This window comes from Dicentrarchus labrax, unplaced genomic scaffold (assembly GCF_905237075.1).
Source record: "Dicentrarchus labrax unplaced genomic scaffold, dlabrax2021, whole genome shotgun sequence".
Lineage (NCBI taxonomy): Eukaryota > Metazoa > Chordata > Actinopteri > Moronidae > Dicentrarchus > Dicentrarchus labrax.
The window spans coordinates 896,523-922,988 of NW_026136722.1; the positions used below are offsets into that span (position 1 = coordinate 896,523).

At 42.9% G+C, this 26,466-nt stretch overlaps 2 protein-coding genes across 4 annotated transcripts in view; both read right to left on the minus strand.

Annotated features, from left to right (window-relative positions):
* Nucleotides 1-2,797: 2,797 nt before the first annotated feature.
* On the minus strand, nucleotides 2,798-8,511 carry LOC127356279 (probable ATP-dependent RNA helicase DDX5). 2 transcript variants are annotated; one of them, XM_051387902.1, is made up of 13 exons: nucleotides 8,347-8,511; nucleotides 7,501-7,672; nucleotides 7,287-7,383; nucleotides 7,068-7,201; nucleotides 6,702-6,767; nucleotides 6,350-6,491; nucleotides 6,109-6,269; nucleotides 5,835-6,007; nucleotides 5,627-5,737; nucleotides 5,456-5,517; nucleotides 5,295-5,354; nucleotides 3,734-3,955; nucleotides 2,798-3,532 (listed from the first exon to the last, which is right to left on the minus strand). In XM_051387902.1, the coding sequence occupies exons 1-13, from the start codon at nucleotides 8,391-8,393 to the stop codon at nucleotides 3,117-3,119; spliced, it is 1,863 nt and encodes a 620-aa protein (XP_051243862.1). In that variant the 5' UTR covers nucleotides 8,394-8,511; the 3' UTR covers nucleotides 2,798-3,116. The 2 variants fall into 2 exon arrangements, with proteins under 2 accessions (XP_051243862.1, XP_051243863.1); XM_051387903.1 differs by having other exon boundaries at nucleotides 3,322-3,532; nucleotides 3,721-3,955.
* A 1,434-nt stretch (nucleotides 8,512-9,945) lies between these two features.
* LOC127357128 (E3 ubiquitin-protein ligase SMURF2) overlaps nucleotides 9,946-26,466 on the minus strand; it is a 48,697-nt gene continuing 32,176 nt past the window's right edge. For both annotated transcript variants that reach the window (XM_051389349.1, XM_051389347.1), the window contains exons 9-19: nucleotides 24,980-25,064; nucleotides 23,672-23,830; nucleotides 23,488-23,535; nucleotides 19,009-19,210; nucleotides 17,386-17,489; nucleotides 17,048-17,162; nucleotides 15,753-15,931; nucleotides 15,072-15,330; nucleotides 14,773-14,974; nucleotides 12,649-12,724; nucleotides 9,946-12,493 (exon numbers count right to left, since the gene is read on the minus strand). In XM_051389349.1, coding sequence (XP_051245309.1) covers nucleotides 12,394-12,493; nucleotides 12,649-12,724; nucleotides 14,773-14,974; nucleotides 15,072-15,330; nucleotides 15,753-15,931; nucleotides 17,048-17,162; nucleotides 17,386-17,489; nucleotides 19,009-19,210; nucleotides 23,488-23,535; nucleotides 23,672-23,830; nucleotides 24,980-25,064 — 1,529 coding nt within the window. In that variant the 3' untranslated portion in view covers nucleotides 9,946-12,393. The remainder of the gene's footprint in view (nucleotides 12,494-12,648; nucleotides 12,725-14,772; nucleotides 14,975-15,071; nucleotides 15,331-15,752; nucleotides 15,932-17,047; nucleotides 17,163-17,385; nucleotides 17,490-19,008; nucleotides 19,211-23,487; nucleotides 23,536-23,671; nucleotides 23,831-24,979; nucleotides 25,065-26,466) is intronic.

Genomic DNA, 26,466 nt, shown 5'->3' on the forward strand with positions numbered 1-26,466 from the left:
TCTGACACACACCCTACTCCTCAGGACAACACCCACATACCTGTAGGGCCAGAGGGAAGGAACCCAGCTCACACAGACAGCAGTGAGTGACGGGACAAGAAAGTGGTGATGATTGAAAGGCGACACAGGGGTAGTCTCACAAGGCCTCAACCTTTGTCCCCAGCAGTACTTAAAGCAGCTATAATCAATATTTTTACAATAACAGCGTATCAGATGACAATGTGTGAAAAGGGTCTTCGAGGAGTGAGTTTCAGCTCAGTGTTTTATCTGTGTGGCCCACAGCTTTACTGTTTTGGTTCACTCTCACAGCTGGAGACACTCCAAGTGAATGATAATGTCACTCCATATGTGCAACTGGAAGTGTAAATCAGCAAATGTTTGCTAACATGTTTGCCATATTAACTTAAAAGGTGATTATACTTAAATGTTATCTTCAGTAACTGCAGCTTTAATATGTCAGCATCTATAGTTAGTAATTCATACTTAAAGCTGCAGTAGGTAACTTTTATTAAAAGAACTGTGACTTTAGCTGACAGTAGTACATGAGACAATTGCCATTAGATATTTGACAACCTATGAACTCAAGACTCAAGAGTCATCTATCTTTCTCTGCTCTGATTGGTTGTTTTGGTTCAGGCCTGGTGGGTTCTTGTAAATGCCATTAGGAGCACTAAGAGGAGATTTCTATTACAGATTATCTCTCTTGCATACGACTGTCAGGACAAAGCCACATGACCAAATGTTATATTTATGAAGGTTACCTATTGCAGCTTAAGGTAATGTAAAGCACATATTAAACCATTAATGGAGAGTACCTACAAATTAATATTTACAATATCACACAAAGTCCAGGCCAGCCCTCATGTGCTGATATGGTGTTGAGTAGTTGGACACAATAATGAACACAGGTGCAATGTAACGCAACATCCCTCACTAACTAACAAATCTAATCAAAATGACTACAGTTACTTCCGATACGCTATAAGCTCCACAGAGGTGGTATTCATCACAAGGTTTACATCATCTGGTGTTCGTGCTATTGGTTCCACCCCTGTACTTCACTCAAGGACAGCCCACCTGTTTAAACTCCACATTGTGCAATCTATCTGAGATAAGCACGGTTTGTCCACCTCAGACCAATTTTACAAACAGTAAGTCAGGATTAAACTGTGTCACGTCGGTTCCTGTGTTTCACAATGTTAAGTGTTTCCCCTGAAAACAGAAAAAGTTCATATGAGCCTAAATGGTTTTTTCTATGCTAATTGTGCTGTCAGCAGCAGGGTGTGGCTGTCACATATCACAATGAAAAATGCAACTCGTATGAGGAAGAATGCTCAACAGTGTTTACACAGTGAGCGTTCCACACATTCTTCCAGGCCGCGGGTCTGTAAATATGTAGAGAACTAATTTAAATCAGCCATGCCCACAGCACTCCTGTTCTCCAAGAACTCTAATCTATACAGCGCTGACCTGTGACCAGGTTTCAGTGTTTGATACGGTTGGTTGAGGTAGAACAACAGTACAACTGGGACACATGTAGGCCCTCTTCAAGACCCCCCTCCCACCTTCTTCTGGTTCCTACAGTGTGATGTTTGAATGATGTATGTGCAGTTTGTTTTCACATTAATCTGCTGAAAGTGGAAAGTTTCTCTGTGCTCACTGAAAATCTGATTTAAATCTGATTTCTACCAGCAGGATTTCTGACATCATAAATCATTTGGAAGTCAGTCCTGGTCAAGTATGTAATTTTTTCAAGTGTGATACACTGAGAATGGACTTTACAGTGAAGAAGGTAGAATGTAGTTGATATATTTTGATTTTGATGTGGATTCAATTGTGTTTTTTGCAAGAAAAAAAGCCACATTATTGTTCAAAGCAGACTATTTGTATATGTCTTACTACATGTCCGGAGGGGATCTTTAAGCGTCTATAGCGACTTACATACATGATTACCATAGGCCTAGGGGTCCAAAGGGCAAGGGGGCTCAAATCAGAACTTCTTTTGCAATATTTTAAAGCAGAATATCTCTTTGAGAATATAACCTGTATCACTAGTTTCTTTATAAAGCCTTTTATATTGTTGTGTTTAGTGTCACATAGTTTGTACTCAACCCTCCAAAGCGGGTTGCAAGATAATTAACCATAGGGGTGAAAAGAAATTTGTGCCAGAGTGAGGGAAAACCTGCAAAATGTCACCAATAAGGTTCTGTCAGTTATGTCTGCTCACAGGGGCCCCTTGTCTCAACCTATCCATGCTCAGCAATATAGTTCTACAGTATAGTTAAGGTTGGACCATGAGTGCAGATGTCCTCTGAGATAGAAAACCCTCTGCTCTACCAACAGGGGGAGACTGCTCCCTTCCAACTCACCTAGACTGTCAGCTGTGCACTGAGCTTTAGGGAGCTAGAATGGCTCATTAAAAGATCATTAGTGTTGCCACCCTCAGAAATCTTTAGCAGCATGCAATAAGCACGAGACTGACAGGGAAAACAAGTTACCACTCCTTTTCCACTGCTGGGACAAAAGGCAGGAAGACTGTATGAGGAAGGAAGTGACATTTGTGTCCACAGACTTCTACTTCTGCTACAAAGGTTTTGGCAACTTGATTTCAGTAGTGCAATATGATGCACTATAAAACATCAAGTGATATATGCTGGTTCAAGAAGTTGCTTTACTTAAGACTACACATGATGACTGAACTGGTATATTTGTGACACCTGCTGGACATTGAAAGTATTACAGTGTTAAAATATTTTCCTGAAAAGATTTCATAACAGTAACTTCCACAAACACCAAGTATTTTTTGAGTTTTATTTGAAAGATCATGCAGTGCACTTCCAAGGTAGGAGCTTCTCACTTTCAATGATACACATGAAAAACCAATACATTTGTAATTACCTAGTACAAAACATAACTAAACATTACTTAGGAATGTAACAAATTAAATAGTAAGGGGAAAAATGTGCGCAACACCACTATTGCTGCACTGCAGATCTTAAAAGGCTTGATAGAGGTTGAAGTTGTTTGTAACCCTGTCGTGTAAATACAAAAATTCTGTGTCGAACTTAAAACAAGACAAAAAGCAATAAATTACTTCTTTCAAGTATATGTTGTGTTTACTGAGAGAACTGTGGAGGCATGGGGTAGGGCACCAGTGGTGGGGGGTGCTGCTGCGGAGCCTGTGCCTGGGGGAAGGGGAATGGGGGATGAGATGCGCCAGTCTGTGCGCCACCCTTAGCGGGAGCAAACTGAGGGGCCGGGAAGTTGTTCTGGCCTCCAAAGGCGCCTGTTTGGTTGTTAAAGTTGGACTGTCCATTACCATTGTAGCTGCCTCCACTGAAGCCATTGCTGGTGCCGTTACTGCCCCCATAGCCTCCATTCTGTGAATTTGCACCAAAGGTTTTATTTGGTCCGTTGTCAAACCCCCTACCATTATCCCTGTCCCTAAAACTGCCAAAATCACGCCTTCCGGAGGAATACCTATCCCGGCGGTCATCTCTATAATCACCACCTCTGCCTCCCCTTGAACGACCTGGGAAAAAAGGAAAAAAAATTAAGAAGAGAGGCATTTGGCTATAGTCATGTTTAAATAAACAAAGAGCCAAAAGCTGGTTTGAGGTACCAATACGTAAAATTTTAACCCCATCCACTTCTCAGAACAAACAGAGCAGCAGAAAAAAAAAAGTGGCTGCAGTTCACAGCACAGTTTCTGTATCTCACCAATTAGATTTACCTCCTCTGTCTTCCGCCATTTGGAGGAGCTTGGGGTTGATGGCCTGGTTGGCCTCACGGAGCACAGAGATGAGGTCACTGGCCTGCCGCATGTTGTTCGGAGTGAAGAAGGTATAAGCTGTGCCTGTCTTTTGGCTACGAGCCGTTCTGCCAATGCGGTGGATATAGTCCTCAGAGTTGTTGGGGTAGTCAAAGTTGATGACAAATTTCACGTCTTCAACATCTGTAAGATTGTGTTGCAGTGTGGCAAAAAGGAAAAGGAGGACAGCACACAAAGACGTGCGCCAGCGCCACCACAACAACCAGATCAAAACAAAAAAAAGTTAGTACGGTCATGAGGTAGGGATGGCTAGTTAATCCACAAGGCTGCAAGAGACTAGCATTAGACAAAACTACAGCTGGACATTTACTCCACGGGGAGACTACGGTGGGAAAAGAGAAACGATGCACACTCCATTGGCTTCCAATCCAGTGGGATAAAATAAAAACCCTCCCCCCTGAACCAGTGGCAAACCACCCTCGGAAAGAATGGATCAGAAGTCTTACCATGTTTGGAGTATGCATTCACTAGTCCATTCCCATTGCAGCATACTCCCCACATATAGTCAAGTGACCCACAGGTGTCCCTATACAGTAGGGCTGCTATGCACACTACTGCCTCCTAGTGTGCTTGAACTAGCACTTAACCAAGGTCCCTCAGTCACACTCTTGAGATGCTCGCTATAAAGCTCACACTGCAGTGTCTCTTGCCAAGAAAACTGTAGATCTGAACCAATTTGCAGGATGCCTACAAACAGAACATCCCCACTCTCGGCATGGCAAGATTTTTCCAGACCCAGTGTTCACTTGATCATAATGTCTCCCGTTGGCAGGTCTCGACATGACTTTGAAACGCAGGCGAGGGAGGAGTGTGAGCTTGGATTTTGTCCAAGTGTGTCCAACTAGCATGTCCCACTGTCACCAAAAGCGCCAGTAGCCATGTCTTTACAGAGGTGAAGGTATGATCGATCTGACAGACTGCTCTTCCGACAGAAGTTTAGGAAACTGCAACATTAACTCCACCCATGCTTTACAACGAGTCTACGCAACAAAAAGCACCCCCCAAATGACTCAAATGGCTTGCAATGCAGTGCCCAAACATACATGCAAGACAATAGGAGACAGTCTAGCTGGGCTTTGAGCTGGGACAGTTACAGAGCCTGGGTGTGTGAAGCAGTCCAAACCATTGCCAGAGAACAGACGAGCATATGGGGGAGGAACTGTGGCCAGCCCTCAACTCGCCCCCCCTTTTTAGGCAGGCCAGCGCGTTATGCTGCACTTGGGCCTGGTCACCTCTGTATATCTGCACGACTGGGAGACCCGTGCCTCGCCAGTCAGGACACCTCCAAGAATCCTCCTTCCCCCTCTGGAGACCTGGGCTTGTCATGCCAAGGCCCTGCCACACAGACTGCTCCTTCAGGTCAGGGGAGAAACTCAGAAAGAAGCAGAAGAGTTAAAGAAAGCAAATACACTTTCTTTTTCAAATACATTAGAGTACAAAATGGTTTAGGGAGGATACTGACCTAGACCCCTGGAGGCAACATCTGTAGCAATGAGAATGGGAGCCTTCCCATATTTGAACTCTGAAAAATTAAAGAATAAAAATCAGACATGATAAATTAATTTCTTGCCATCTGCACAGCTGATTAACCATTGATTTAATGTACTGGTGATGCAAGCTTACCATTGAGAACCCAGTCTCTTTCCTGCTGGCTTTTATCTCCATGGATTCCCATAGCTGGCCATCTAAAAAGGATTAAAAAAGGTTTCAATATTAATACCATACTTAGTACTTTGTAACTATAAAAGTACAACAGTCAATGCTGTGAATCAGTATTTTAATCTCAACACTTACCCATCTCTTCTCATCCTCCTGGTGAGGTCATCACACCGCCTCTTTGTTTCAACAAAGATGATGGTCTTGTTCTCCTTCTCACTCATGATTTCCTCAAGCAGACGGATGAGTCTAAAAAAAAGACATGAAGTTTTAATTTCTGAATCTGTCACCCAAGGCGATCGTCAAAACATTGGCTTCAACACTTGCACATTGACACATTACTCACTTGTTTTCCTTCTCGCCATCATTGCAGACATCCACTATCTGCAGGATGTTGTGGTTGGCACTGAGCTGTAGTGCCCCAACATTGATCTGGACGTATTCCTTCAGGAAGTCCTCTGCCAGCTGGCGAACTTCTTTGGGCCAAGTGGCACTCCACATCAGAGTCTGACGGTCAGGCTGCACAAACAGTGTAATTAGCAACATGTTCCCTCTTAAAGTAATACACAAGGGGTGAGAAGGTGTTCTACAGTAGCTGTCCAAATAAACTAAAAACATACTCTGATTTGGTCGACAATTTTACGAATCTGTGGCTCAAAGCCCATGTCCAGCATTCTGTCGGCTTCGTCCAGCACAAGGTAAGTGCACCTGCGGAGGTTCGTCTTTCCTGCCTCGAGGAAGTCGATGAGCCTTCCTGGCGTGGCAATGCAGATCTCCACACCTATAGAAAGAAGAGTAATTGTGTGAATTCAATTCTTGAACAAATTCCCACATTTTGACCCACAAAAAACCCCACAATACCTCTTTCCAGATCACGGAGCTGGGGTCCCTTGGGTGCTCCTCCATAGATACAGGTTGACTTGAGGCGAGAAGCTCTGCCATATTCCGCAGCCACTTGTTGCACCTGCTGTGCCAATTCACGGGTCGGGGCCAGCACCAAGCACTGTCGAGGAGGAAATTACAGATTTTCAGTCACAGTTTCACACTTTATTCAGTTCCCAGTGTTGAAATAAGATTTCTGGCCAGATGTCATCAGACCACCATTTCTAATTAAAGCTTTGAGTTTATGGTCAGTACTTCTGTGCTGCTATGTCATTAAGTGTGTTTCTTTGGGTAGAGTGTTAAAACCAATGACATTGTTATGACTACTTACAATGGGACCATCTCCACGTTCCAGGAAAGGCTGGTGGTTGATGTGCACGATTGCAGGCAACAAATACTGTAAAGCAAACACATGTAACAGTCACTTGCTTGAGCTAAAAATGACATACATCAGTATTCTATTTTTATTTGTGCATTTTCTTTTCTATCACTGTTGTATCTGGAGCTGCAGTAACAAGCAATTTTAGTGTGGGATCAAAAAGTCTTTAATTATATATCCTTTGATTTGACCTTTGACCATTGATTTAAAATCACTTCAGAAAGGCTCTCTTGAATCGAACCCCTTTATATCTGCCAATTTCTCTGGTTTTTGCTAGAAAGGTTATTAATGCCATAAAGCAGACAACTTGTAACTTACAGAGAGCGTTTTTCCAGAGCCAGTCTGTGCAATTCCAACCATATCCTTGCCACTAAGTGCCAGAGGCCAGCCCTGAGCCTGGATGGGTGTTGGTTCAGTCCAGTTCTGTTTGTTGATGACATCCATCACATAAGCTGAAGAAAAGAGGAAAACAATCAATTGATATGCACCAAACCTCTTTCATTGTACAGTTTCACCATGACACCGTTTTATACTTACATGGGAAGCTGGCCTCGTGGAACTTAGCAATGGGATTGGGGCACTCTCTCCCCTTAAATGTAATGGTTTTGGCCCTTCTGTAATTTTCAACTTCTTGCTGTAAAGGAATGAAAGAGGCAAGTTCAGTGGTCATAACGATTATATAACTACACCACGTGCAGGGGGGGGGCACACATTTCTAGCAGTGTTACATAACAGCATGCTGATCACATACCGGAGACCTGCGGGAAACGTCGGGGTGTTGCTGATAGAAGTTTTTCTCAAACTTCGGGAGCTCGTCCAGGTTCCATTGTTTCTTCCGCAGCCGCTCACCGGGATTGCCGAACTTTCCTCCTCCACCTCCACCACCGCGGTTTCCACCAAAGCGAGGAGGACCACCGCCATAGCTGCAATTAAATTAGTGTTAGTCGCTGAGTCTGACTGGGTCAGTCAAGTCATGTACGGCCGCGACTACAGCTGTTTACAGCGAGTAGAGACAAACTCATCTTAACTGCGTCATTCTGTGAAATTATATAGCTGCCATATACTTTCCAGCCACCAGAGGAACAATGGAAAACAGCCGGCATTTTGTATCCGCATTCACACTGCCACATGGCGAAAAGCCGACTAGCCAGCTGTATTAGCAACATTATATGTCAGTGACCGTCGTGTTCAAAGAGCTTTATCGTAATAGTGGTGCGTATTAAGAGTGTAGTCTAGCTATATACAGTACCAGTGTGCTTATAAAAGCTCCCGGTAACAGCCCGTTAGCTAACGGTTAGCTACCCTGAAGCTAACGAAGAGCCGCTGTGCCGGGGCACGAGGCCAAAGTAGGCCTTGAGCCAAAGACAACGGGCTCCGTGCAGAGGCCCGGGCCTTGTGTGGTACAGAAAGCCAGACAACTGTAGCTTCCCTGGTCGTTAGGTTCACACTTACAACTGTAAAGCTGATTGAGACGATCTCCTTTAAGAGTAACACCATTTAGGTAATCGATTGTTTTTTTCCACCTTCTGGTTTTAATCTTGTCAGCCATTTGTACAAATCACGCGAAGGTAAAACTAGTGTAAAAGACGGTGCTTACCCTCTATCTCTGTCCCTGCCGCGATCTCTGTCGGAATATCCAGGCATCTTGTAAACAATTTGTATAAATAAAAAAGATAAATATCCTACACTGTGGCTTTACCGCCGTCTAAAAAAAAACCCGACCGGCAGTTGTGTTGAAATGCCGGTAATGTGAAAATGAGGCCCGGTTTATATAGTAAGAGGAAGTCTCCCTTCCGATGTATTCATCCGCAACACGGTTTTCAACTTGAGCTACAACAGAAAATATAGACACGTTATAGAACAGCGAAACTCTAACTCGTCCTGTAAACACAACACCTGGGTACCCTAACTCTACACTCAATATACTTTATCAACTCAGTTAGAGCAGACAGAAGAATATAAATATGGATTTAAAAAAAACAAAACACATACGAACATTATTTATGTAGAGCCTAAAAATCAGATATGATGTGTTTTATTATATATTACATTTAAAATACGCCACTCAAAGAGTCAATACTTTATTTTAGGTGCTTCTTTTTAATCCATTGTATTTACATAAACGGGAGTTGGCGGATGGATATGTACGAGACAGAAACTTGGTAACCGGCTCTGACTGCACTTCCGATGTATTCCGGTAAGTGACGTCATCAGGACCAACCCCAACATGAAAGAGACTTTTTTTTTTTTTTCCAAGTTAGACCCAATATGACCTGCGGGATGAAATTTCACTTAACTCCTGTTGGAATAAGTGGACGAGCAAATGTTTAGAAAACAGTTCTCAGTTTGGTTTTTGTTTTGGTGAAAAACTAGTATGGAGAGGTTCAAAGTGTGGCAGCAGTTTTATAAAAGCCATGTAGGTCATGAAGGCTTCATGTGAGCTCAAAGGTGGACCAAAAAGACCACAAGACTGCACTTTCAGTAAGAGTGAGGTTTACTCACTCATTCATTTTTAAAGTTTAGTATTATGTCTATAAGTATTATGTGTATTATGTCTTTCATCACTGTACTACACCATAAAACATACAAGCACATTTTTTTTAATCAATCTCTATAAAAGTGGCCAAAAAAAAGGAAAAAAAAAATAAACAGATATTATTTATTACATGTTTGGCTTTTTTATTCTTGATACTGACACATCAAAATATGATCTATTATCCTGACGAAGTCTAATCTTTTATATTCTTTCCAGTGTGTGTAGAAAGACGGGTTTCAAGACCTCGCTGTGGATTGATGCATTTACCTATCTATGACACAGCAACAAAAACTGTACTTGACACCTTTTCTCCCCCCCCACCCCCACCCCAACCGCTCTATTCATTGTCATTTGACCCCCTTTCTCCCTGACCCCCTCTGAGCCATCTGCCAGACATTTTAATCTACTGTGGTATCAGTGCGTACACAGTGGGTGGTCAGGGCAGATATGTGCCATTCAGATGCAAAGTCTTTGCATCCCACACTTAATATTTATTCTCAGCCACAATGGTAATAACAAGCCCCTGATAAATTGATTTAATGTAAGTAACTGTTGTACCAAGGGGCCTGTTTAAGAACACCTCTATTGAAAGTAGCCTAACAATGATTCTTTATGACATTTCAAACAACCATTCAAACAGGAAAAAGGACAGGACATGTCTTTGTACAAGGCCTTACATTGTTAGACAAAGGCAAGTTTAATTAGAACTAATTACACACAAAAATAAAATACTCTTACAAAATGATAGTGTTAACATACATCAAATTGCATCAGTCAGCTATGAGAGATATAGTCCTGCTAGTGGATCATGCTATTAAAAAACAGAACAAAAAAAAAAGAAAAAAACAAGAGCGGCATCTCTCAACTTTGACTTGTTTCATAAAAAGTTCAGTTCAACGAGAGGCAGCAGCTACGGGGCGATGCTGAGCGATGTAGTGTAGGAACAGACAGTAGGGCGATCAGCTTGTGCACTGGACTTAAAGGCGAATGAATATCTGTTACAGAAGTCACCATTAAGTACACGTGGCAACCTCTTTTCTGTTTGTGTGCAATTCCTCTTTTCATTTCAACAAAATCTTTTTCTACTTAAGTTAAAGATAAATTACAGGTTGTTTGATCCACACATATGAACAATATCTTATTACTGTACAAAGCACCATCTGAGGACACTTTTCACTTTGCATACACATTAGTCCACATAAAAGAATGAAAATGAACATGTTTTTTTTTGTGTGTGTGTATGCAAACGTTAAGAACAGTCCACGGTCATAGAGATTGCTAGACAGGCAGCATCTTTTGAAAACATTCAAGAATTTCATTTTCAATCGTAGAAAACAATCCCCCTTTCTCTAAATAAAAACACCACTGATGGGACTGTGTAGCAGGCTAAAACAGGAGTTCATCTCATTCAGTTCCCTTTCAACCAAAAGCACATATGGACACATGCAACGATTACTGTGTGTTAACGGTCTCCCCGTGGGCAAAACTATTTAAACGACGAGACTTTTTAACCCCTTAACATTCAGGAAATCAAGACAAACGGTCAGAATTAGTTTCTCGTCAGTCGTCAAATCAAAAGGACATTAACAAACTACATATGACATCTCCTGAGAATGTGGCTAGGTAGAGCTCTTGGTTTCTTGGACATGTTTTGTGGCCACAAACAGGTATGAGCACGAGTAGTGTGTTGTGCACCTTAAGCAGTAGTATGTCGATGAGCAAGGTTGCCAATATAAGACAAACGTTAATGCTATTTAGCACCACATGGCTAGAAGGTAGTAGAGGTTTTTCTTTTTTTTTTTTTTAACAACAACAACAATGTGGAGGCAGCACACAATAGATTATGATGTACTTTGGACTCTTCTGATACCATTAGAAATTAATGGTAGGTTTTCATGCTAGTGACAGTAATACAGCCAACTACAAGTGACCAACTGGGCAATAGAAAAGGAAACATCACACCAACATATGTAGCTCCAGGATGAAATCAGTAGAATTTAAAGGGTCTGCTCAATAATTGCAAAGATTCATTCATTCAAAATGATTATGGCACTCGGAGGAAATTGTGTATTTAGGATTTTTTGCTCTTTAAGGGAAACCTCTCCTTGTTCAGTATGAGAGAGGTTCCGTCAAGAAATAAACCACAGCATTCGTAAGTGAAACCCAGTTAAGCTTAGTTCTGTTTTCACAAATTGTCGTCTATAATTTAAACACTTAACATTAAAAGATTTTATTTTTCTGGAACAATGGAAAGGGGTTTCTGAAATATAACAGCAATAAATTATATATATTATATAGAATTTTATTGTTTCTTTTTCAATTTTCCCTGTTATAGAAAAATAACACATTTCAAGCTATTCATTCATTTATTCATTTTCAAACAAAACTAGCTGTCGAACGTGTGAAATAGGTTTCTGGGAATGCAGCTCGAGTTGCGACTCAGGAGCAGAGGTCCCTGCTGCTGTCTTTGGAGAGGGTTGTAAACAGTCGGGCTAATTCAGTCTCTAGTCTTCTTATCCGCACACGTCCCCGTTTTTCCAGCCTTGGCAATGCTGATAGCCCCAGTGTGATCACTCTGAGGCACCAAACAGCCCGAGTAGTGCACATTCTGCATCCAAATTTTAGTGTTTCCAAGTGGTTGTGGTAACCATTAATAACCCTGTACTGTTAATGTTGTATCAGAGAGGACTGACCTTGTGTTCTGCTTGGTAAGATGGAGCATTGCTACATGGAATACAGTCTATTTTTTAAATGCTAAAATTAACTTAGAAAAAAGGGAAGAGCCGGCATATTTTGCAGGTTCCACAAGTTAGTAAATAGTCTTGAGTTATTAGCAGCTGAAGAGATCCTTTTCGATGATTAAAAAAAAGACATAATGGAGGGCTGGAGGGTCTTAAAAAGAAAAACCCAGCTTAAGATGACATTTTCTGGTCTTCTCTGCCCACCCTCCCTTAGCTTGGCCACATTTTCCCCGGGAAGTATGGGCGTCCCCGGGTGAAGCAACCATGGATGACCCCCAGTCTGAGTGGACTGATTTGTAGGGGGAGGCTCATCATGGCCGAACCATGTTGCTTCTGGTTGTTGCTGAGCTCTGCCTGCATCAGTGACTCACTCTACAGCAAAGCCGCACGTCTCCTCGATGGCAGTGAGCAACTTGTCGTACAGTTTGTCATAGTGCTCGTAGGGAGGAATGTCAATACGGTTGAAACTGGGAAAACAGAAGAGGAAAACAGATTTTAAAAGAATATTTAGAAAACAGAGAAGAACTTAGTCAAGGTTCCACACCACTCTTCGGCTTTGTCTCAAAGGCAGACACCATGTCAAACAATCTGGAAAATGCTACAATGCTGACGGTTTCCTCACCATGTGTGGGCTTTGGGCAGGTTGTTGGTGCTGGCATCAATCTGGTGGATGGTAAAGAGCCGTGGGCCGGCAGCACCTGTGTGAACACAATTACTGTTGTAAAAATAGACCTTCACGCACCTGCTCTGCACTGTGATCAATTGTCTGCATACTCTCTTTTAAAGTTTAGATTTTTCTCCCCAGGTAAAAATTTAAAGTTGCTCAGATTAAGCTTTTATTTTTTGTATCAAAAACAGTCAACAGAAAAAAAAAAAAAATCAAGATGCTCCAGCTAAACAAATTCCAACTTGAACACACGAGTGAGCAGAGATAATCAATCAAGCCTGAAAGGTATCAGTCAGACCTCTGTCTTGTACCATCAGGACCGCCAAGAAACAAAGAACCCCCAAACATTTCAATTTTGAAATGACAAAGAGGGGACTTTAAATGACATAAATGCAGACGGATAGTTTTCAAAGTAAAGTATTTCAGTGCTGTAACGGTATCTAAATTTAAATTTCACACTTAGATTTTCAGTAGCTTATAAAATGATCATTATTATGGCCTCTACGGTGTCTAGACGTGAGTTGTTTAATTTGTCCTTGTGTCTACATTCTTTAGACTTGATAGTGCAAACAATAAAGAAACAAACATTAGGGAGTCCTGTTAGAGTATTTAAATTACTCAGTATGCTGCAGAGTGCTGTTTTGAGCTTTTACCCTTTATTTCAACAAATACTCACATGGTTCTGAGAATGCTGCAACAATATTTTATAATTTAGATACCAACAGGACTAAATAAATTGACTGCAGTTGTGTGTCTGACTTTTAGAATCAAAGCGACACCACAGACACAGTAAGCTCAACTCTGTTGTGTGTGTGTGTGTGTGTGTGTGTAGTTTTTGGGTGTTCTGGCCTCTGCTGATGTTTTGACCAAGAAAGGATGGCCATGTTATATAAGGCGTGTGAGGCTGCTGTCTGCCTGTGGATCACGGTGTACTCCACATGCCTGGGTGCTCTGTCTCTGGGCAGCGCCGTCTGCCAGGATAGACCCACTGAACCAGTGCACTACTCTCAGACTCAGGGTTCGTCTGAGGTTGGAGAAACCCAGAGACAGACACACAGAGGAGCAAAGAATCCCAAACACGCACAAATACACCAGGGCTCGAAATTAACTTTTTCCCATAGTGTCCCGAATTCTACTCACAGTCCTCACATTGTACATAATGAATATAGTTCAATGAATTTGTATTAGTAACTCGCATCCCTTCATTGACTCATTCAAGTTGCACTGTTAGTCATTGGTTGAGTTTCTTGTTTATTGCTAATTGATCAATAAATGCATCACTGCAAACTGCAATGCAAATGCAAACCTGTTTCTGATTGGTATACGCCGATGGAAAGGTACATACAAACACTTTATTATTTATCCAAATAATCACAAACTCATAATGAGGACATAATATATTGGAAGTAAAAAAAAAAATCTACAAAAAGGAGGGAACAGATCAAACAAACTATTTAAATATTTACAAGCTCAAACAAACTACTTAAATATAAACTATAGGAACACTCTAATCCAGAGATCCGGAGTGAAAGGTCAAACATGAGCTTTTTAGAAATAAAGTTGCTAAGCGTGTCTGGAAAGTTGCTAAATGCATGCCATTGCTGCCTCACATTTTTTGCTCACACCCAATAATTAAAATTATATATATTCCCGGACACACACGTATAAATAATTTCATTTGTAATATTAAAAGTCTTTACTTTCCTAGAATTGTCCTATATACTGCATCTTTGTGTCCCAGGTGCTATTTTAATTGTCCCCCGGGCAACGGGACATCCCTTGGTGGCTGCCACACACTCCCTGGATTGTGTTGTTGTGTTGTAGAGCACACTGTACGTGCAACAAAGGAACAGTAAAGACTACACTGCCACTCCTTTTGTGCATTATGGACTTGGAACGACATTCATATTCAGCGTTTTGTCCCTAGTGCTCACTCTAGTCCATCTCACAAAGAAGGCAAGTCACACCAAGCTATTTGATGAGTGCTTTCATACGTAGGACTTTCTTGCATAACCATTCTAATGTTAAAGCATTTACATAACAAAACGTATGCACAGTTTTCACCCTGGGTGTTACTACCTTGGAGGGCCTTGAAGCCTTGTAGGGGAACTCTGGAGGAGCCCGTGACGAACTGCAGCAGCCGGGCTCTGCGCTCCTCGTCGAAGGACTCCACGGCTTTCCAGAACCACTTCACAATGTTGCTGTCTGGGGTGCAGTGTTTGAGCCGTGTGTTGGACTTCCAGTCGTTTATGTCGATTTTGCCCAGGCCACATACAATCAACTGAAGGTTGAGGAAAGATACAGATTGGGTATGTTTAAGTGATCTTGGAGGTAAATCGAGCAATATGACATCTAGATTTGTGCCAACAACAAAGTACCTCTAGCTCCTTCTCATCGAAAGCCTTTAACAGGTGCTGGGGGATGACCTCGTTGAAGCCCTTCTGCAGAGCCAGGAACTGGGCCTCTATGCCTCGCAGAAAACGCCAGTTGACGTAGAGCCGGACGTACTCTTTCTTGGTGTCCTGGGTGACGGGGATGCTCTTGCCGTTTGGCTTAAGCTCGTGCTGGATGATCTCTCCATAGGCATTGTGTTCTACACAGAAGGTGTGGTCCAGCACACCTGTAATGTCGTTGTCCCTGAGGAGACATGAACATCTGAATGACTGTTTGAGGGCTTTTACACAGTCACTATCGCTAACAAAATGCTTTTTCCAGTAAAACATTTGAATGTGTGCTGATCCGTGAAACCAGCAGATGTGATGTTAAGCTGAAGTGAAAAAAATGCATACACGTGGTTGGAAGGCACGTGATTGGTGACAACTGATGTAAGAAAAATTCAAAAACCCTGGGGGGCGCTGTCATCAAAGTAAGGGAGAGGAGTTTTCATGGAGGCCAAACAACCCTGCTACTTTGTTTAACTTGTATAATGATAGCACAGACAGACAGGAATGCAGAACGTTATGTGAATGTGTTGTGATTCATATTCAGGCATCCTCTTTCACTTTTCATTTACACAGAAAAGTCCATACAGACTTGTATAAAAAAGTCTTTGTACATACAGGATCCACACAAGGCTGTTGTGCAGGTCAGGGTCAACAGACTCCATGTCGTCCAGGGTGATGGGTTTTCCCAGCAGCTGTTTGTAGAACGGTAGAGTGAAACCTCCGTCTATGTAGTGGCCATGGAACACCGCCATCCCCATGATACGGCCCACAAAGTGAAAGTATGACAAGTGCTCCTGGGGGGAGACAAAACATCTTGAGTTTCCAAATGAAGAGGCAGAAGTGAGTTACCAGCAGAACTGGACACACTTGAACAGCACAGTATGAACACAGCAGTTAAAGCAATGCTTCATTCCTGTAAAAATCTACCCATGAGATCACGTTCATTGACTGCAAAGTAAAGGCTGATTTATAATTGTATGTAGACTCTACGTCGAACCTACACAAGTGACCCACACCACCACACTTATACTTGTGCGCTAGTGTGTCTGCGTTGCTCTGGCACTGGGGTTTCTATGCCACAGTGTTGAGTTTCTTTGTGCACTTTAAACAATGGCGACTGAAAGTGAAACTCTCTTCAATCTGTCTTTTGTTTTCCTCGTTTCCTTTTTAAACCCCCCTCCCCACTGGTGAAACGACAAGGACAAGGGAATACGAGGAGACAGACAAGACCATGATGCAGCGAGGCAGTGTGCCTGTTTGTCTGTGAGTGTGTGAGGACACACTTGTCTGAGAATGTGTCTATGTTTAACAAAGGATTCTCAAACAGTATGATCAAAATATTATCTGGGTTTTACATGAGTCGCCTTCCATTCTCAGACAACGCACACACTTCAAGCAGAGCAAGTAGCAATTAATACTTTAACAAATATAATGCATTTTAATACCTTTTTCATGACCACTCCAATAATCCAGTAGGAATGATAAGGTCTACAATTATTCATTAAATACATGGATTTACTGACATTTGTATCCCATTTTTGTCAGTACTTCCCAGCTGTATAGAACAATAATTCCTGGAATACAATTAATCAATTATCGTGACCTGGACACTGGTGGTTAATGGATGGAAGTTTTTGCTAAAACTGACACTTGCCCATCAGGAGACAATGATCTTCCTAGCTACTGTAGCTTACAGTACTGACTGTGTTTACTACAGGTCTAATGGCGCAGACTGAAACAGCCTTATAACTAATGTTATCGTCAACACCTCTGTAGTAGAAATATACGACAATTGAAGACAAAATTGAATTAAATGCTTTTTAAGACATTTCGAGACTTGCAGATGGTCTGCTGATCCAGAACCTATGGTTGTGTTGCATTTTGTGTTGTGAGTAACAAATGTGACTCACAGGGTTGACAGCAGAGTCTGGGTTTATCTGCAGTGTGTAAATGTCATCACGGGAGTACTGGAACAGGCCGTAGTAAGGGTTCAGCATCTCATGGGACAGCAGATAGAGCCACTCCCTGTCCGCCACACAGACGCACAGAGGTCAGACAGGAGAAAAAAGACACAGATACCCGTAACATCCCAGTTCAGAACATGCTAAATCGATGAAGAAATTACTACACCAAAGCAGAAAAAACATTGCTCCTCCACTAGGAGGCAGACTGCAGTGTAAAAAGTATTTACAGAACCAAAGTCTGTGTGTTTCATGTACCATGCTCTTCTTTTGCTACAGCCTCTTACCTGGCCACTCCTCCATAATCGAGCCCCTCTTCTCCTCTGAACTTCACCATTAGCCTTTTCCATAGATCCTTCGGCCTCATCTTCATCACTTGGCGATACGATTCCTGCAACATGGATGCAAACAAACACACACGCCTCGTCAAACACGGTAACAGCGTCAGTCAGACAGTTGTTCGCTGTATTTGCTCCGGTAGCTTTGCTGATGCAGAGCCATCTGGTTCTATGTAGTCCCCAGTGGAAAAATAATTAAAGAAAAGCTATTTATGAGTTTGCAATATCAGTTTGAGGGGCGCTGCCTCGGAGGAAAAATGACATGTGACCAGTTTTAGGGATTCATGCCCTCTCCAAGCTCCATGCCTTGCATTAATGGCACATGTTAAACATGGCAACTCCTAAACCAAAGGTTGATACTAGAAGGACTAAAGTTAGGAGTTAGAAAAACAAGTACTGGGAAGTGCTCTGAATAAATATTTGCTCTACGGTAGCAGTTTTGTAAGAAATGAGACTGATGCAGTGTGGCGTTACAGCAGTCATTTCCAACTGGTTCTCTCTCTGCCTCGATCAGTGTTCAACCAACGTGCAGACGGCTCACAGCGTCAGGGGGAGGGCTCATTTAAAGTGGATTAGGGGCAGTTATAATAAACACAGCCATAAGACTATAATAACACAGCCAGGTTCCACTGTGTCCTCCAGACACAGCAGACAACAGAGAGGTGCTGTAGGAGAAATGGGAATGTCTTATCTACACTGAAATGTACACATAAAAGACAGGTCCGACAGCCCAGCAGCTAACACTTGCACATTCAGTCATAATGTAATGTTTCAGCTGGTCTGGAGAAGCTATGCAGTTATGTCTCAACCTCAAGAAGTCTTCTGCCCCCCCCCCCAGCCCTCCCTCTCGCTCTCTCTCTCACATTGAGATCAGCCAACAAAAATGTCTTCGTTCAGATTAACAGACATGGCTGTTCCAGCACATTCCATTGCATATTTTATGAGGGTCATGCAGTCTGTTGCAGGTGTTGTTGCTCTGATGAAGGACCCACACCTCCTAGATGCAGAAAAAGAAACTCTCCAGCTGAGGAAAATGTACTTGGGAAAATCCTCATCTCAAACAAGAAGTCTGCTTTAGATTTTCAACAGACTACCTTCACACATCATAGATAAGAAGAAATCATTCTCACAGCCAACAGCTACAGACAATGACCTTTATGGGAGGAGGAAGACATGCGGGGGTTCAGAGAATGTTTAACATAACTTGCGTGTGTCTATAAATAACATGTACAATTACAAGCAGCTCTGCAAGCACAAAAGGATGAAATATAGGGCTGTTTGCTTGTAAATTGGGGAACAACACAGGATTGCTCTTGTTTATTGCTTACAGTGCTTGCTGGCTGGAGTCTTGGGGAAAAACTGGGTAGGTGGTTGTGCAATGGAGCAAATATTACATTATTTCCATTTTTTTTACCATTTTGTTATGCATTTTAATTTGTTTCATGCATGCTCTGGCTGTGACAACTGAATTTCCCTCTGGGTTCAATTATGTACCCATATCTTTAATAACAGACACCCCTTGTGAGCTTCAGATGATATGACATGACAGAGCTTGTTTCTTTCCATCCTCACCTCAAAGATCTCCTCACGGGACACCTCGATGCGGCAATGGCCAGCCTGAGGCTGCTGCTGGGACAGTTCCTGGCGGAGGATCTTGAGCTTCTGAACAAGGTCTCTCTTGTACTTGGGCACTGTGAGGCACTCTGCCTCCTCTGGGAGCTGACCAGGGGACACCAGAGCCTGCTGGGCCTGATCCTTCAACTGGTTCTGACGACTGGAGGGCAGAGAGAGGGAGAGAGACAGAAAAGAGTGGCACAGGAAAGAGGTGAGAGAGAGAGGAGAGGGAGAAACGGGCCAAGAGAAAGAGACAGTAAGACACAGAGGGACAAGATGAAAGTCTCAGATGTACCAATACTAAACACAAACAAGCTTACTAGTGAGAAAAAGTAAGCAAGCACTTGGACAAAAACAACAAGAGGAAGCCAAGAAAATCAAAATACAGCTTTCTGAGAGTGAGAGTTCTCTCTGTGTCCTTTGCTGACTGCAGAGTACGAGGAGTAAACACACTGAGGTCATCTGGGAAGCACATCAAGTCAAACAGCTGCCTCAGCCCCTCACAGACAGACAGACAGACAGACAGACAGACAGACAGACAGAGGTGGAGGAGGGATTAGTGGAGGTAAGATCTCTCTTTCTCTCTCTCTCTCTCTCTCTCCATCTCTCCACCTCTCCACCTGGCAGAGGCCCGGTGGTCTCACACAGAGTGATGGCTGAACTAAAATAAGGCTTTCTACGGGGGAGCAGCAGAATATGACTGAGGGAAAGAAAGTTCTGCAAATAGATACTCTGTTTCTTTTGACTCATCATGTACACTTGCGGTAATGTAGGGTCATCAAGGGCACCTTGCAGAGGCTTTCTGGCACATTTTACAAGTACAAAAGTTGGTCTTAATAGTTGGTCTTAATAGTGCAGACACTGTGATAGAAACTACCATGTACTGGCATAGTACTTAACTACATATTTAGGCAAAATTACTATGGAACTATATAATTTAAGTGAAAAAAACATGTAAACAGAGCTACATTTGCAAACGCTGACACTAAATTTACAGATTTCTTCAGAATAGTGAACCAAATCAATAAAGTTGTAGCCGGAAAACCAAAACAATGAGCTGAAAGTTGATACAAAGAACCACAAAGCTGAGGGTTGCTCTGAGATTTGAATAATAATTGTCTGTGGGTTTATGACTATAACCAACATTTAAATGTAATATATCGTTATTGTGATTATAAAATAAATGATAGCGACCATAATATATTAAATTGTAAATTAATTTATTGTTAAGTTTCCACTGTAAATCTAAATAGTGGACAGACACTAGCAAAACAGAGATACGTTTCACTCATAAGAACTATGGACTGTAAATGATAACAGTTCATTTTCTTTACAAGAAAACAAATAGTGCAAATGGACAAGAAAGATGCATGAGTGCTGCATCTGCATGTATTATGGCTAGCCTAAAAACTTTAAACCATTCTTTCATGGTTTCACTACTCCTGTTACTGCTCTCTGCCTTTGAGGAGCAGTCTAGTTTCAATGTACAAGCATTCTCAGTTGAACTTAACTGCATTTTAAAATCATTTCACTCATTTCTTTCTTCTCACTCTACTGGGTACTGAAAAAGCCAAAGCATGCTAAAAAAACAAAAAAACTAAAAGATTTTAAAGAAAGCAGCATTTGAATAAGCGTTTCAAACACAGCGACAAAAAAGCGGTTAACCACAGCATCAATAGTGTGGCTGTGAACATCATCTGTGGTTAATGATGACAGAGGTCTCGGGAATACAACTTTTGAACCAGGCGCTGTGTTTGGGAAGACAGCCTCTGAGGGTGGCACAGTGGGGAGGCACACAACACACACACACACACAGAATCAAAAGAGCCTTTATGGGGCCGGCACTAAAGGATTATTTGCACAATGGCCTTTTGCACTCCAGTGGGGGGTAGCAGGCATGCTCGGCCCTGAGCAGGGTCATAAACACCAGACTCTAGAGCCGAGCACAGAGGGTGGTGGAAGCATACACATGTCGGTCTGTGTGCGTGCAGTAAGGATATGTAGCCTATTACCCTCAAAGTGATGCCAAGGTTAAAATAAACATTTTCACACAAGCTTTTATCTGGTAATTTGATCAAACCACACATTGTGTTTTCAATGGAGCTGACAAATACTTAACTGTCAGTCAGTTCTTTTTCTGACATGAGAATACAGTTGTCAGAAGTTAATTTAGCTCAAAAGTGGTACTCTCACGTATCCGCCCTATGGCTTACATTCTCCTCCACCACAATGACAACTTCTCTCTGACTGAATGACTGTGTTTGGTTTCTGGTGTCTGCCCAGTAGAATCCAGTTTGGCTTTTCAATCACTTCCTGCTATCCCGGAAAGCCACAGGGCCTCATAGGACACTCGAGACCTCCTCATGAATCCCTTTATTTCCTGCAGACTAGACTCAGACGGGAGGAGGGCACTCTCCCGACATCATCCAAACACTGTAGACAACTCAGAGGGTGGGAGAGAGGAGACATGGAGCATCTCTTCCTGCACTTTGACCCATAAATCAAACATTCCTGCTCTGTCTCTGTTGCTCTTTCTCTCATGGTTGCAGGCAAACATGCCCCAGAGATCTCTCTTCCCTTTCCAACTCCTTACTGATGAGCGCGACTCTGGTGCATGTTACCTGAAGATGCTCACTGCAGAGACAAGGCACCGCAATAAAAAGCAATGTTTTAGCTACACGGCAAATCAAAAGTGTCTGTGAAATGACAGTTATTTCTCATGCAACTGTACAAAGGACAGACTTGCAGTCAGTTCTTAAAACCAGACAAGGATTCAGTTACCTTTTGAACAGTGACCCCGACCAGTCAGGGGGGCTTGAATTCGGCAGGAGATAGCAACATTATAGTGGAAAAATAAACAAAACCGTGGTCTGGATGCTCAGTCTTTACGAATAAAAAAGGCAATATACTATAACTCTGACTGACATTTGTGTGTGTGTGTGTGTGTGTGTGTGTGTGTGTGTGTGTGTGTGTGTGTATATATATAGAACATTTTTGTGGGATGACGGGACATAAGGGGTGAAAATTTCTAAAATCCCTGACTTGATAAAAGGCAGATGTCTTGATGGAAATCCATGACGACTGATATCTTTTCCAGAGCCTTGTCACAAGCGAGAAAGTCACTCCAAAATCCATTCTGTCTGCTGTAATAGAGCAGTTTCAGTAAGGACAGAAACTGTACGGGAAAGGCAATAGATCATCTATTACAGGGTTAATGTAATTAGAATGGATTTAGGTACACTCAGGTTAAACCTTACTCATTCAGTCATTTATAAAGAAGGTATTTGACAAATCTCCGGCCAAGGTATATATCTCAAACACTTTCATACACTTCTGTGTATAAAATGATTCCTCTGATATTACATAAAAAAAAAAGCACAAGCCCACTTCCTGGCTTTGACACACACACACACACACACACACACACACACACACACACACACACACACACACACACACACACACACACACACACACACACACACACACACACACACACACACACACACACACACACACACACACACACACACACACTTTTCACACATCTGGGCATAGTCATGCTCATGACAAAACTCCTACATTAAAACCAAATGTGGCGTGCCAGGCTAAATTTTTATAAGACTTTTCAGACGGCCGTAGATGAAAAAAAAGCAAAGTGAATACAAAATCCCGAACACGTTCTTTGATCCATCAGAACAGGAAAAAAAGAAACCTGATCTCTCCGTCGATGCATTCCGTCTCTCTCTGCACGGAGGAGGAATGAGATCAGGCGGAGGAGGCCCACCAAGGCACCGACTCGCCGCTCCACCTTTGTGGAGCAAGGACCTATGGGTAATTCTATGGCTATCGCTGCGCAGTATGTGTTTGAACAGCTGCAAAGGGGAAAAGGATTCTGACACACATGCATCCATGCATGCAGGCATGTACCAAGCACAGAAGCATGACCCAACACATATGAACCTACCCAGATGGACACACACACGCATAGTTCATTCATTGACTTGGGCATCAGATTTATGCTCGTTTCCTGGACATAAGACGCTCCTCAGCCACAGACACAGCAGCCTTGGTTTCCACTCAGCTATCTGATGTCAGGCCAAAGCCAGCTTTGTGACGGATTGTGTGCTAAAACGCCTTTATGATCAAAACCTCTGCGGGCCTGAGGAATTTGAATTTTTGTGTGGAAAGAAAACTGTGGGGGAGTGCAATGGGTATGTATTTCTGTGTGTGTGCGCGCGCAAACGTCTGCTCAGCAGAAGGGCCACTCTGAACCTCTACAGGTGGTGAACACACCTTGGCACAGGATCCCACAGTAAAACACTGACTGAGGGGGAGGCAAAGTGAGTAAGTCTGTGAATGTCTGGGGGAGTGTGTGCTTGTGTGTGTTCTTGTCTGTGTGCAGTGAAGACTACTGGCACAAAGCCCAAACCTTACCTGACATTCTGACTCTCGATGCCTCCTCGAGAACCATTGGGGCTTGGACTAGAGACGCAAAACAAAAACAAAAGGAAGACAGAAAATAAATCTCTCTGCTTTTATACCCTGTCTTTTCATGTGCTGTCTAATTTACTTCACTTTAATGTTTTCTGGCTCAAGGCTCCTGTACTGTAGTACTCACTTTAGCACTAGATGCAGGTTGGCGGAGAGGCGCGGGTCTGTGAACTGCGTGGTTCGGTTGTTGTGGTCGACAAAGTAAACCCTCCCGGTGGCCGTGTTCCGTATCTCCCATCCAGGAGGTAAAGGACCGAGTTCCTCACAATTCACATTACTCAGATCTCTGAAATAAAACAGAAGAGCACGCAATGAAGCACAAGTACACAAGAATTTCAGAAAAATAAGAGGCAATGCAGGGTGGGACAGAGGAAAAAAGAGACAACACACAGACACACACACACACACACACACACACACACACACACACACAGACACACAGACACACACACACACACACACACACACACACACCTAGGTATAAAACATACCAAAGCACTGACTAACTGGACTCGGGCGGACAGCAAGATTCCGAGATGTCTGAGAAATCACTTTTATTCTATTTTTCTTCTTCCTCCCATCTAAATTATTTACTGCTGCCCTGCAACCCCTTTCAGCTGGACTCCATGGATACAAAAAGGTTCAGAAATTACGGCAGGCTCGCTATGCTGGCGCTGACTTTTTTGTTTTGCAGGATTAAAGCCAAAGGGGACCAGAGCCTCACGAGCGATGAGAGCTTGGCAGCTAAGCCAGCTGCTAATGTTGGAGCTGTCTGAGGAGGACCCAGCGAGGTGTGGTGTGACCAATAGCCTCCCATCAAAAGCAATAAAAGTATCATCTATCACTCACATACTGATAGAATGCAAGTGAGCAGAGACCAGGTATCAGTCATGTTTTATTGATATCGTCTGGACTGCACTGAACCCTGTCTTTGCACATGCACATCTGTGTGTGTGTGTGTATTTCTTTTGGATTATGGTAATCAATAGGACACACATGCCTGATGGATAATTGCCCAAGAGCCTCTGGTATGGCCGATTGAGACCTGTGTGCTGTTGGCCATGTGTCGCAGGTTAAGGCCTTTCAGCGCTCGTGCCAGAGGACCAAAAATGCTCTCAGAGCCCCGTGACATGGGTCTTCTCACAGCATGTCAGACTCGTAATTAGCTGCAGGTTCCGGGGGAAACTACAAGGGAACCAGGACTAAGGGCCTGCAGTGACACAAGCTATGGGTAATGTCAGTTATGTCAGTGACAGCTGGTAGTCAAGAGGGCCAAAAAGTATACCAAAGAAGGATGAGTGATTGAAGCTTCTGTGGACAGCCCAATTTATCATTTATGTATTTTATCATTCTTGTATTTTCATTGTTTTAGAGTATTATATAGTGGATAGTAAAAAGAGCAGAACAATACAAAGTGATGCTGTGGCGGACGTACCTTGGTACTCTGGGGTCATGCCACGTGCTGACACCTGTCTGAGTGTGGAGAAAGTACACTTGGCCTTGCTGCGTGGTCCTCTGCTCTGTAGGAGGACATAAAAATGGGATTAATTGATGCAAGACCTGGAGCTGCTTGATTAGACAATGGTGTGAATCCAATGAAAAGAGGACAAGATTTAGCCTCATCCTCGTCACACGTTTAAAAATATATGGAAAATGAAATAACGGTAGTTTAATTTGCGTGCTACATGCAGACAGATCGTGCTTATAATCTGTCTGCGTAAGAGAGAGATCACACAGATGGAGATAAAAGGACTGCCTGAGTCAGTGGAGATCCCAAAAGGCAGCCAGAGAGAGCCAGAGGAGGGAGGAAGGGAGGCGACAGACAGGGTGAAGAACATTGGAGGGGAAAGGAGAGGAGAGATGGGGTTGTCTGACTTTCGAGTTGGTGAGCTCATTCATCACAGGCTGACAGAGATATTTCCATGGAGCGGGCCTGCCAGAGAGCTCTTCTCTGGCATCCCTTTGGATCTACCGCCCTGCTTTAACATGCATGTACACATAACCTTCCAAACCCGCACCCACCCGATGAGTGCACGATATACATTCAGCTCCCAGGGTGACATCTCCGGGCTAGTGTGCACTCACATGAGGAGATTCAGAGGTGCTGACAGGCTTTACAGGAACTGCCCAAAGAATTAAGAAAGTAAGGACAGAGACAGAGAGACAAGTGTAGTGAGGCTTGGAGCCTCCTAATCTCAAGGACTGAGAGCAAAGTTGTGATATGCTTCTATGGCTCTGGCTCCCAAATCCTACAGAAGATTTTACTGTGAGGATAAACAAAACTCCCTTGGGCTGTGTGGGGGATCACAGCTTGTGTGAGTGTGTGTGTGTTTGCTTTTACATGAATGCGTCTGATTGTTTCACTGTGTGGAGAAAGGAGAACAGAGGGGGGAGTGAATGGCTGCCGCCAGCCTTTAACAGCTAGATCAATTCAATTAGATTGTCTAAAATGGAGCCAGTATTTCAGGCTCCTTGTGTGGAGCTGCAGCGTCATCAGAGTGGCGCTGGACTGAATGAGGCTACAGATTAGCTGGGTTACTGAGCCCACTGTAGAGCTGGGAGGAGGGCAGAGGCGAAGCAATTAACACAACAGCATTAAAATGATGAAACGATTCATAGTGGAAGTAGAGATGGCTTTCATAGAGGATAAAAAAACCCCAGCATGCTCTACTATAATCAGGATATTAAATATTCATCTGTCTCAAGATAGGAAAGCTGGACATAACAGTATTGATAGTATACTGCTGTGGATTTTAGCGTTTTGTCAGATGAACTCAACCACCCTTTCATCACCACCAGTCAGTCATTCTCCAAAAGTGTTCATTTGAATTGAATTCATACAATTAAACTGTCAGTGTTTTGGTTGGTTTGTTTAAGCTTTTAGCTATACATTTCAAATATTGAACCACTGCTTTCAGCTAA

Coding starts and splice junctions, on each gene's coding strand:
- LOC127356279 (XM_051387902.1), bottom strand. CDS start 8,393: ATGCCTGGATATTCCGACAGAGATCGCGGCAGGGACAGAGATAGAGG. Junction 5,738..5,834: donor GATGGCGAGAAGGAAAACAA/GTGAGTAATGTG, acceptor TCTTTTTTTTAG/ACTCATCCGTCTGCTTGAGG. Junction 3,956..5,294: donor TGTTGCCTCCAGGGGTCTAG/GTCAGTATCCTC, acceptor ACAATCTTACAG/ATGTTGAAGACGTGAAATTT.